This window comes from Cervus elaphus, chromosome 32 (assembly GCF_910594005.1).
Source record: "Cervus elaphus chromosome 32, mCerEla1.1, whole genome shotgun sequence".
Lineage (NCBI taxonomy): Eukaryota > Metazoa > Chordata > Mammalia > Artiodactyla > Cervidae > Cervus > Cervus elaphus.
This window is the reverse complement of record NC_057846.1, coordinates 21,324,181-21,337,029: the sequence shown is the minus strand read 5'-3', so window position 1 is coordinate 21,337,029 and position 12,849 is coordinate 21,324,181. Positions and strand designations below refer to the sequence as shown.

General features: G+C 37.3%; 1 protein-coding gene across 7 annotated transcripts in view; it reads right to left on the bottom strand.

Moving 5' to 3' along the window:
- The window catches only part of TENM3 (teneurin transmembrane protein 3), a 614,750-nt gene that overhangs the window by 411,562 nt on the left and 190,339 nt on the right, over positions 1-12,849 (bottom strand). For 6 of the 7 annotated variants that reach the window (XM_043893315.1, XM_043893317.1, XM_043893319.1 and 3 more), the window contains exon 3: positions 3,012-3,290. The exons of the other annotated variant lie outside the window; for it this stretch is intronic. In XM_043893315.1, coding sequence (XP_043749250.1) covers positions 3,012-3,290 — 279 coding nt within the window. The remainder of the gene's footprint in view (positions 1-3,011; positions 3,291-12,849) is intronic. 7 annotated transcript variants of the gene reach the window in all.

Below are 12,849 nucleotides of genomic sequence, written 5' to 3'. Positions count from 1 at the left end.
CACGAAAGTGAATACAACTAGAAAATTTAAATAATTGAAAGTCAAAGGAAAATACAGCTGGAAAATCAATAACCTTTCAGTGTGAGAGCAATTAAGAATGCCAAAATGAATTATTTTAGAAAGTCTATTTGAGTCTTTGTGACCCCATGAACTGTAGCCCGCCCGGTTCCTCTGTCCATGGGGATTCTACAGGCAAGGAGTGGGTTGCCAGGCCCTCCCCCAGGGAATCTTCCCAACCCTGGAATCAAACCTAGGTCTCCAGCATTGCAGGCAGAGTCTTTACCATCTGAGCCACCAGGGAAGCCCAATATTTGAACAGTAGTAATAATAGTAAAAATTGGTAAAGGTTTTGAGGATATTGTTTAAAAAGATGTTAGAAGACCCTGGGTATGATTACAAATTTTAGATTTTACTATAACCCAGCCTAACAAAAAGCTTTTTTATATCAGAAAAAAAAGCCTCAATATTCTCATTTAATTCCACAATTCCACAAGATTATGTTCCCCAGATCTTATTGTAATGAATTTTATGCTCTTTCTGAACAATCACTGAAAATTCAGAATAAATGATCTGAAATGTTCCTACAGAGCACATATGAAATCTATGAAAGATTCAGTGTTCAATAGAGGTCATATCTATTTTATTTCCTCTTTTATTTTCTTCCCCGAGCTGACTCACTGGGAGTTCTTAGACCATCAAAATGTTGTTTAAAAAAACAACCCCAGCCAAACCTTGGGGAAAGAGTAAACATAAGTTGAAGTCATCACTTGCCCAGCTCAACAAACATTGTTTTTGACACTTTATACTCCTGACTGACCTATTTATTCTCAACAAATGCTACCAAATGTTCTGAATCTCAAGGCAAGGCCCTTGACACCCTGTCCGTGTCTGTCTTCATTCTGGTTCAGAATGACCACATGGAGAAATGGATGAGTCTAAGCGTTCAATCTTGCCTTTATGTCACAACAGGGACAAAGAGATTCCTGGGGCAACGAGTTTCTCCCCTAGTCCATAATAATCCATGCAGAGGGAGAGGGCAGTGATGTGAGAAACTCAACAGGCTTCCCCTTCCAATCATTTGGATAATAGACACTGTTAACTAAAGGTGGCAAAATTTCTAAGTTTTATGTTTTCTGAAAAGAACAAAATGGCATGTGTTTGGGAATTCATTGTGTGACCATTTTAGCAGACATACAATTTAAAAAATAATAAAAATTAAATTATGTTTTAGCAATACAGACACACTAACAAGATATACTTGTTAGAGAGAGAGAGATGCCTCACAGGTTGTGTGTGCCAACACACACCAATGTGGGACGATACTTAACGGATATGCAGATGAACAGCCCATGATGCAGAAAACCAGAACTGATTTGCATTGTTCTCCTGCATTCTCCTCTGCTCTTTTCCAACCATCACAAAATTTGACACATATTTTAGGAAAATCAAACATCAAATCATATATTTGAATATAACCACAGTACCTAAAATTGCTTGAAGAGGGTTATGGAAAGATACAGATGGACAGGAAGCAAACTTTATGCCAAATCTTATTTACTTAAAAGGTGAATGACTTCTGAATCCACAGTGAAAAGCGGTATAAACCCAGGTTTCACTGAGGTAGACGGTTTGGTTCAGGAAAACACTGCAGTCAGATTCTAAGACTCGTGTTGAGCAGAACTGTCCTTGTTTGCTATTTTGGGTTGGGATGAAGCTAGCCTCCACCAGTAACTCACGCTTCCAAAATGAATATATGAGTTTCTATTATTAATCAATTATGACTTTGTTTTAATGCAATAAAATATTCTCCATAAGATATTGTTTTCATTGGTTTAAAGCAGATTTTTTTTTCTAATAGTAAGAAAACAAGGAACAAACAGTATGATGCACTAGCTAACCCTTCATTCAGTGACCTGGCTGAGATTGAACGCTGACAATGGACCTGCTTTCCCATCACAAAGCAAAGCTGACAAAGTTGCTCCATAAAGAATAAAAATGAAATACCATTGGTAAAACACTATCTTTCTTTTCACAAGTCATGCAATTCTTCCATTTTAATTTTCTCTTTGCTTTTTGATGCATCATATACACACAGCATTAATAACCAGGTTAAAGCAGCAAGTGCACTGATAATATTAAATGCTAAAGAAGAAATGTCATTTTGTTGTCTGGTGCATTGGTGCTGAAGCTCCAATTTTTCCTAGAAGCTGCACTGACTAAAAATTAAATTTCCTTTTAAATCTATTATCACATATACACTAACTGCTTCTTTATCATTTTGCATTGGCAATAGGGAAAGATCAAAATAATTTATAAAGATATTTTTCTTAAAGTATGTAAATCTGCTATTTGGATACCCCCAAAATCCAATTTTTGTGCATGGATTTAATTGCAGAGTAATCCAGTCTCCAAAGCACATCAAAGACCACACTCCCTTCTCTTTATCAAGATTTCAATTGCTCTCATCAACCAGTAAGTTAAAAGCATGATCAAATTTGTTCTTCAATCACTTGAGCCCTGTTAATAAACCATTCTGTGTGCTCACTCATCCATTCTGAGATTCTGGAACTTCTTTGAGATATTTTTAAGAGGAATCTACAAAGACATCTCTGATTACAGGCTGGCTCTGGGGTAAATTTTATCACCACTTGCTCTGCTACTCCATGGAGGATAACAGGTGACATGGTTCAAGATAAGTCAAAGCCAACCTCTTTTTTCCCCTGTACATGATTAGACTGTTTTTCAAAATGATAGCTAACACAACAGAGAATGCTTGTATAACACAACTTGACACTCTGATGTCGAATTTGAATTTTTTTCCCCTAGGAAAAATAATGCAATATTGAAGGACAGCTTTTGAGTGCTACTGTGTTGCAATGCAAAGGAAAGGAAGAAGGAAAAAAGAGAAGGAAAGATGAGAAGAAGGAAGAAAGCCATTCCTCCAGAGTCAACCAAGACAGACAGAAACACTGAACGCCAACATTATAAAGCCAAAACAAAAAGGAACTTACCGGTTTCACTGTCGGATTTGTTTTCGTGCTCCGTATCTGTCAGGGTGAGCGCTGAGTTGGACCGGCTTGACAGGCAGGAGCTGCGGCCTGACTTGACCCCCCGGCCCCACAGTCTCATGGCATGCTCTGGGGACATCACTGCTTCATTCTCAGTATCAGCGTCTGACCCTGCACTGATCGAGTAACCTCTGTGGGGGAGCCCCATTTCCGCACAAAATGCCAGTCCTCTTCGAGTTGCTGGTTCACAAACGCCTAACTGCCTTAGGGTAAAATTTTGTCCTAATTAGAGGGGAAAAAGAGATAACAATTAGTGAGTATACATTTCGTTTTAGATTTTTTTTTTTTAAATAAAATCTCCCTAAAATAAACACTTAAGCATCCAGATATTTGCACTCTCAGCACTAGGTATTGGCATTAGCTTCACATGACATGTGATCTAGTAAGGTCCAGCTAGGGGAGGATTGGGTGTGAGGGGGGCTCCACCTCTGACTTTCCACCCACCCCAGCTCAGAGCTGCTTATTTTAGCCCATAAGCACCTCCAGAATGCTGGGCAGGTAAAGTGGTCCAGACCATGAAAACTCAACCCGGAGAAAGCCTTAGTTACCACTGATAGAGATTGTCAGAAGTATTTTCCTGGTCCTAGCTCTTATCCCAAACATTAGGAGTTTTCCACCCAGAAGTCACCCCTTAGGAAGAGAAAAGATTGCCCTCTAGAATAAGTTACCTGCCAGTTAGAAACAGGGGTTTGGGCAGTCTTTATTATACTTTTCCACTTAACACTTAACAACCAATAAAAATTATTGTGTGTTTGTGTACAAACATACGCTAACTTTTCGAGTGTAAAGCCTTGAAAGCATGCAGACATCTGACTTCTGCTTTAATAAACACCTAGAAACATCTGTATTGATCGAAGTAAACCAATTCGTGCAAATAAAGTGCACTCTAAAAAATAAAGTAGGAGTATTATGTATTTAAAAATTAATGATAAAATCAAGTTCCCTGAAAAATAAATGGTTGTGAACCCTGAAGGTTTTCACTAATAAATTGAGCATAATAAAACTCATGACACTGCAATAACTTAGAGCAAAAGTGTTTAAATTAGGTGACACTTTAAAATGACTGCCATTATTAATGGCTTTTCCAATCCTGTGTTTACTCTTGAAATTTCACCTATATTTTATGATACCAGGGGTGAGAAGAGAGAGAAAACTGTTTGCTTAGATGATACGTGCATATGGGCCTTCTATTGCCTGTCTCATTGGCATGGTAGAATCTGAGATTTAGATATCAACTAGAATCAAAATACAGGAAAAGAATAATAGTATATCAAGACTGATTTCAATGCTACCCTATAATACCAACCTTTTAAGAATATTAAGCATTTATTTTACTCATCCTTTTCATTTTCCCACTTCCCTCTCTTACCTATCCACGAACACTTTAAAGTTAATTGGCTGGTATGAGAAATAACATACATTACATTTTTTAAAAGAGTGGGTCATAAATTATTTGTAATAAAATAATGTCTTGACTCTTTCAGGAAATGAATCAAACATAATGCACACGATAGTAAATATTTGGTTGTAAAAATATTAGCACCCTCCAGCACTCAGCCCATTTTAACCAGAGTGGTTCACTGCTTTATGGCCATGGTCAGATCAGAAGGAGAAATCTGCCTTATCTCGGTCAGACTTCCAAATGGATTCTGACAATGACACTCATAAATAATGAAAATCTGTTGCTACAATTAGCTACAAATTATCTCAGAGAGACATGAATAGGCATCTGTACCAAAAAGTATGCCAAAAAGAAAACAGCAAAAATAAAGAGGAGGGAATAAGAACCCACTGAACAGTGAGAAAGCGGGCAAGCTTAATGAGGTAAGACACAGTATGGCCAGTATTTTTCAAAGAATTAGTGTGGACTGTACTTATGAAAGTAAATCCAAAAAAAGGTCAATGTCATGGAGAGTTAAAGGAATGTAATGGATGGTTAATGTGAACGAGCTTATCCATTCCTATTATATCACCTTTAAAATGGAGAGGGAGGGAAGGGTGTAAGACAGTTAAACATCACCATCAAACATGTTGAGTTTCCAAAATAATTTTTCAAGTGTGAGAATGAATGATAAGATCCTGTGCATCTTTCCTGTGGGAGGTTCCCACATTGGAAAATAAAAATCAGAGACAAGTTAAAAGACAGTGAGAACTCTGTTTCTAATCTCTGAAATGTAACTCGAAAAATTCCCCACATTATTGACTTTTCACACTATTGCCATCTTCATGCAAAAATCTATGGAGTGAAGGAAAGCAGAAAACGGCAATCTTGATTATTTGTTATCTGGGTATACAAACGCAGTTCACTTTGCAGATAAACATCTAGGGCATCATCCCTATGAATTGATATGTGCATCCCAAACTCCTTAAACATCCAACCCTCTGAAACCAATGTCTCGCAGTGATTCAAATTTTTAAGGGCTGTTTCTGAAATGCAAGTTAGAAAGTAAGGTGTTAGATTCCTTACTAAATTAAGTCTGCTTTTGCTTTCTTGGGAAAGAACACTAAACTTGAAATCCAATGAACCTAAGTTTAAGCCATTTATGGACTTTATCATTTACCACTCCATTTCTTCATTTTCCAGGGCCGTCATGACTCGCTTTAGGAGATGCTTTTTACGCTTTTGTAGAGCAAAGGAATCCATCCACAAAACAAAGACAACCTAATGAGTGGGAGAAGTTCCTTGCAAATAATATGACCAACAAGGAATTAATTTCCAACATATATAAACAGCTCATGCAATTTGACATCAAAAAAACAAACAACCTGATTTAAAAATGGGCAGAAGAACTGAACAGTCATTTTTTTACAACGAGGAAATGCAGATGGCCAAAGATGTTTAACCTTGCTAAACATCAGGGAAATGCAAACCAAAACTACAGTGAGATACTGCCTCACACCTGTCAGAATGGCTATCATCACAAATAACACAAATAACAAATGTTAGGATGTGGGAGGGAAAAAAAGCCTCTCCTATGTCGTTGGTGGGAATGTACATTGGCACAGCCACTGTGGAAAACAATACAGAGATTTTTCAATAAACAACAAATAGAACTCCATATGACCCAGCAATCCTACTCCTGGGTATATATTAAGAAAAAATACTAATTCAAAAATATACATGCATCTCAATGTTCATAGCAATGTATTTACAATTGCCAAAGTATGAAGCAACCTAAGTGTCCATTAACAGATCAATGACTAAAGAAGCTGCAGTATAAAGATATATATATATATATACACACACACACACACACACAGACACATACATATACACATATATGCAATGGAATAATATTCAACCATAAAAAAGAAGGAAATTTTGCCATATGCAGCAACATGGATGGACTGGAAGGGCATTATACTAAGTGAAATAAGTCAAAAAGAGAAAGACAAATGCTGTATGACATCACATGTGGAATCTACAAAATTCAACAAACTGGTGAATAAAGCAAAAAAGCAGCAGATTCACCGCTATAGAATACAAACTAGTGGTTACCAGTGGGGAGAGGGAAAGAGGGGAGGGACAACATAAGGAAGAGGGGACAAAAAAGGGTTATTATGGAATTGCATATGTGAATCTTTTGAAAAATTGTCAAGCATTATGGAATTAAAGAATCTTTCATTCAATTTAAAAAATTCTAAAAATTAAAAATGTTAAATATTTAAAAGTGATGCTTTATGTAAATGAGACCAGCATAAAGGGGAGCAGAATGAAAAATGACAAAAGGTAAACATCTGGACAAATGTAATAATGATAGAGAAATGTATCATTTGAGGGGAGGGAGAGGATTGCTTTCAAATAATTTTAGAAGAGCCACATTACCACTAAAGTTGACTTTTCCTTCAATCAAAACTCTTTGTAGCCAGTGCTTCAAATTCTATTATTGTTGATTCTCCTTTAGGTTAAGGAGTCTTGCTTGTAGGATCCCTCATTTTAATGCAAACATATCTGGGGAGTTCTAGTTATTAAAGTAGAATAAATTAAGCTTTTTTTTTTTTTTCTACAGGTGAGCAATGTTTAGCAGGATGGGATATACTAACGGAAAGCACAGCCACTTTTGACAAACCGAAGGAAGATGGAGGGAAAGAAGGATTCCTGATCAGGAGAAGAGGCAGTTGGCTGAGGTACCATGGAGCTGGGAGTTTGGGGGTCGGGTGCAGTCGTTCAGGCAAGACTTTAAGTCAATGTGGAGAAGCGGAAAGAGACAGGCAGAGAAAGGCAGCAAAGATGCTCTGGAACCAGACTAAAAACATGACCATCTTGCTTAAAGTCAACTTTGGCTTCAAATAACCTTAAAGAAACAAGGATACCTTTATTCTTATTGTCCATGCTTTTTTGTTTTTTCAGATTGTGTTCTTTGCAATGGTTCTAATACCATTACTTTAATTTCTTTCTTTGCCCTCTGAGTCTTTATATTAATTCTTTTTGGCTGAGTCCGATGAAATCAGTATTTATCTCCTGCACATTGAATTTTGATAACCTTGATCAGCAAGGCCAACCACAGAGTTTCCCATTACAATTTGAAACAGTCCCAAAATAATAAATTGCAGCAAGAATAAAGTGTACCTGAGGATGAAATTTCTTGTGATTAAAAGGCAAGGTTAGCTTGGACTAGATTAGGCACTTTTGTTTTATGACACTCATAAATTTGAAAAATCTATAAAAGAAAAACTGAATAAACAGTCTAGGCAAGTTGCATCATTAAAAAAAAAAAGGGTTCACACTTTGAAAAATGAATGAGGGCATGTGACAAAGTAGAAAGAACTGTGTGAAAACAAATAACTTCAGATGAGGCTGGCACCCAAGCATAGGCATCTCTTTAGTAAAAGGACAGGGGCTTGCAAAATGGCCTTTTCTTAACCGGTGTCTAGAACCTAATCTGAGCAAGAGGGGGTTTTTCTTTTTTTTAAAAATGCATTTATTTATTTATTTATTTTTGACTATGCTGGGTTTTTGTGGCTACGCGGGCTTTTCTCTAGTTGTGGTGAGTGCGGGCTCCTCTCTAGTTGCGGTGTGCAGGCTTCTCACTGCGCTGGCTTCTCTTGTTGCCGAGCACACTCTCTAGGCATCCAGGCTTTAGCAGTTGCAGCCCCTGGACTCTAGAGCAGAGGCTCAAGAGTTGGGGTGCATGGGCTTAGTTGTTCTGTGGCGTGTGGGATCTTCCTGGGCCAGGGATCGAACCCATGATTCTTGCACTGGCAGGCAGATTCTTTACCATTGAGCCACCAGGGAAGCCCAAGAAGGCATTTTTCAAAGCTGCAATGCAGGGATGGTCATCAATAGCCAAGACATCTGCTGTGTCTGAGTGAGCTGACAAGAAAACAGCTCTATACGAGGAGCTAGCCTCAGTCATCCGGGTGACTGCAGAAGCCGGGGGGAGGGTGCCCTAACTTGGGAACTCGTGTCTTCTCTCCCTGCTTATGTCTAGATGCTCGAATGTCTAGAGCTGTCCCTTTTCTCTCTTTCACCTGCTTGTTCTTTTTTCCAAAACTGCTTTACTGAGATACGAACTCACAAACCATACAATGAACCTATGTAAAGTGTCCAAGTCAATAGTTTTTAGTAAGTACATGGTGGTGTGCAACTATCATCACGATCAATTTTATAATATTTTTATCACCCTTTGTACCAATTATCAGTCACCTATTTTTCCTCTTACCCCTCCAACCCCTCCAGCCCTAGGCAAGTACTAAAACACTTTCTCTCACCACAGAAGTGACTATTCTAGACATTTCAAAGAAAAGGGGCCCTATAATATGTAGACTTTTGCGACTGGCTGTTTTCACTTAACATAGTGTTTTCAAGATCCACACATATTATAGCATGTATCAGTACTCATTTCTTCTTATGGCCAAATAATATCCCATTGTATGAATACATCACGTTCTCTTTCTCTGTTCATCAGTGAATGGAGATTTGAGTCGTTTCCATTTTTTTGGCTATTATGAAAATGCTACTATGGAATACCACGTTTTCATTCCTCTGTGTCTACACCTGTGAGAGGCCCTGCTGGTCATCTTGTATGTAGTTGTATGTTGAACCTTTTCAGGAACTTCTAGACTGTTCTCCACAGTGGCAGCACAATGTCGCTGTCCAACACCAATGTGTGAGGGTTCCAGTTTCTGTATAACTTCACCAACACTTGTTTTAATCTGTTGGTTTTCTTCTATACCACACTGCAAGTGTGTATACCATACAGCAAACCTGCAATGAGGGGATGGACTATAGGTCATCGGTAATAAAATTTGTGCTGGAACCAAGCATCATGTTCTCTTAAAAAGCAGTGGATTCTGTGGGTCTGCTACACAAATTCATTATTACATTATTCTATTATTTTTTTCTTTGTCTTCTAATATACTGGTTTAATTTTCAAATGCATTTTTCTATTAAAGTTAAAATACTCTTTAGCTCATAAAGTCTGCCTCTGAGACTATATCCTAGAGAAATAAAATCAGCTAATCTTAAACATATATGTACAAATAATTTTCATTATGACATTGCTGCAAAAATTAAAATAACTGGGATGTTTACCAGAAAGGGAATGGCTAAATAAGTTATATATTCCTTTCATGGAAGACTACGTGGCTAGCAGAAAAGAGTGGGTTTGGACCTATATCTTCTGTTCTGGGAGGGAAGCCTATTATATATCTTTTAAGTAAAAAAGGACAAGTTGCAAAGTAGTGTGTATAAATATGATCTCATTTTTGGAAACTAAGAAAGAGAATCAACAAATTAAATAAATGTGTACAGTTTGGAGCATGAATGAAGGTGAGGAGGTTGTATAACTTTGATGTTGGATCATACAGAAGGAGCTGTGAAGGAAATTAGTAGTTTTCTATTTTACAGTTTTGAATTTTTACTTCGCCTGATAATTTGTATTAACTACAAGAAAGAAAAATGAAAGTATTTTCTTAAAAAAGACATATTTTCTTGATTTTCTGTTTAACAGCTCTTATTCAATAATTAGAAATTAATCAGCTATCTTCTCTTGGAGAAACTGGGTTTTAAAAATCCTTCCTCATTTACTGTAAAGAAATGAAGCTGTGTAAGAAATATGGGAGCAATGTTTTTCTTTTACTTCAATTCTTTACTTCATCATAGATGGGCTTTTTTTAAAAGGAGAATAGGCATCTATTTTTTTTTTTTTTTCTGCAGTAACAAGCCCCAAAACTGAGCATAGGAAATGGAGAGAAGAATCAATACAAATGTAATACACAGGGTACAATAACCTATAACTGTCTTTAACTATTTTCCTTGGTTGTTGTCAGTTTGGACAGAATTATCTGTTCTCAGATATGGAACGACCATTCTCAAGAGTGGAGCCATGACACAAATCTACGAATTGGACAAACATTTCTTATTTGAAACAGGTGGACTTGTGTTACCACCATCTTATCTGGAGTTCCCATGCTGTGTTTGTAAACTGTTAAGATCACAGAATAAAATAAACGCATGGAAATTTTTTCCCCTTTAAGTTCTAATGCATATTTTACAGGACACTCCAAGCTTCCTTCTGTTCAATTTGTCACTATTTGAACAGAATACCCATCCTTGAACATGCAATAGAGATTTCAATGAGGGTATAAACCTTTACTTACAAAACCCTACCCAAAACGATGAACACATTTGAAAAATTAACTTAAAATCCCACTAAATATTTTAACTTTCCCTCCCTATTTTACTGACTATAAAACATAAATATCTTCAATGGTATTCATCACTTTCTCAATTTACCTATTCATAAGATATTAATACCTAGAACAGGTAACGATAGTCTCGAATTTCTAGGGGACAGAGGAAATGACCGTGACACAGCCTGTTTATAGCCCAATCTATTACTCAGAGCACGGGTCTAACAGAAGCCCTGGCAGGCTACCCCATCAGCGTTCATCCACAACTCAGCTGTGAACGGCACAGTCACTGGGAGTGTGCGGCTGAGCCTGGACAGGGAACTTGAGACGCTGAGAAGGGAAAACCCCAAGCGTACTTGCAAGCAGGGAAAGCAGGATTAGCATGAAGGGCCCCAGAGAATACACATTTTCTTCAAGATAAGATTTGTGAAGCCTCCAGGGGAGGACAAACATATGGATGCTGAAGAGAAGGTTTAGTGGCTCAAAGGAGAAAAATTAGGTTGTGTGTTTGCTGACTTAACAAAGAAAGAGCATCTTCTTAAGCATGTACCGTGAAGGATTTAGATTCCCAACTGCAAAACAGTGTAGTTCTGACATTAGCAACCATTTGGAATGAGGTCGATAACTGTAAACTTAATTTTTTTCTCAAAAGTGTTCTGAAAATGAATTTGCTTTTTATTTTTCACTTAGTAATTATTTCTTTAGAACAACTCAAGACCCAATGATGAATGATAATACGCCTACAACATATCTGCTGGTATCTGATGATCAGACTGCAGTAGGTGTTGGTATAAATATGTGTGCGGTTTGGCATGAAGCAGCAGGTGTTTAATAATTGTGACTGAACTGGCACCATGCTGACTCACATGTGGATCCAAAATTGGCAACGTGGCAAGGAACCGGATACAAGTTTAGCAGTCATCTGGGGCTCAGGACATCAGACCAATAAAGGCTGAGGCAGGGGGAGAGGATTACCCGCCCTGTGTCCGGAGGAGGGCTATAAGCTATGTCTATCTACTCACACCTTCTGGCAGGTAATCTACAAAGCAGGTTGGTTGCCAAGCCTGAAAGAGGCACTTACCTACTTAACAGCCAAAATTAGTTAACAATCAGTTAGGCAGGGGAGCTAAAGGAGGGAACTAAAGAAGACAATGCTCACATGAAACAGTGATAAACTAGAGCTATTTAACTCATGTCTTTAAACACAGAAATTTAAGGTTGAGTAAACATGGCCATCTAAATCCTTTAATCCCGCTGCTGACATTTGTAGTGACTGAGAAGGATTAATCATGTTGATCTCTAAACGAATCATTTTAAGGAGTTCATATTCAAAAGGAAGAAAAACTTTGGAGACGAGGTGATTAGCCTAAGGGATCTGATGAATGTTTCAGGTTTTTGTCCTTCTTTATGAAACCCTACTCTCAGAAAGAAAAGGGTTTTTCTCAGCACCAGGAAGTATTTCAGAAAACGTGAAAAAGGGTTTCAGATTCCTTTCGTTTTTGTAAGATGACAGAGGTGAGGGGGAACACTGGGGAAATGAAAAGTTGGGGTAGAACTGGAAATTCATAGCAGCATTAAGTGCTGAATGGTAAGACCATATGGTCATATTTCTTTTGAAGTCTAGGATCAGTTCCCATTATTCACTATAATGGCATCCAAGACTAAACGAAATCTCAGTCTTTAAAAGCGTTTTGCTCTTGGCTCTCAAATTCTCCTCTTTCACAATTTCCAACATGCTTGACTGTTAATTGATTTTCAAAATGCAAAAAAATACAAATAAACAAAATAAAAATAAGAAGAGTAGGAAAAAATGGATGTATTTCTTTTCACTTTGAGAGCAGGATAAAATAGTACAGAGAGACACACAATTAGTATTGCAATCAGCAGTTATTAATACTGCTTTCACATCTTTTCAATGCTATTAGTGATACTCTAAAATAATATGTGCATATTTCATGACCTACATTGAAGAAATATGAATTTAATTCTTTTGACCTATCTGGAACACACAATATGGGGAAATACTTTAAAGTTATTTATCATTTTAGTGAATTCCAACAATAAAACTGTCAAAAATTGCAATCTACATCCAAGCACTAAAATTGGGCTTTCTTCTTTCTATTTAGAAATGGATGAAAACATTTGA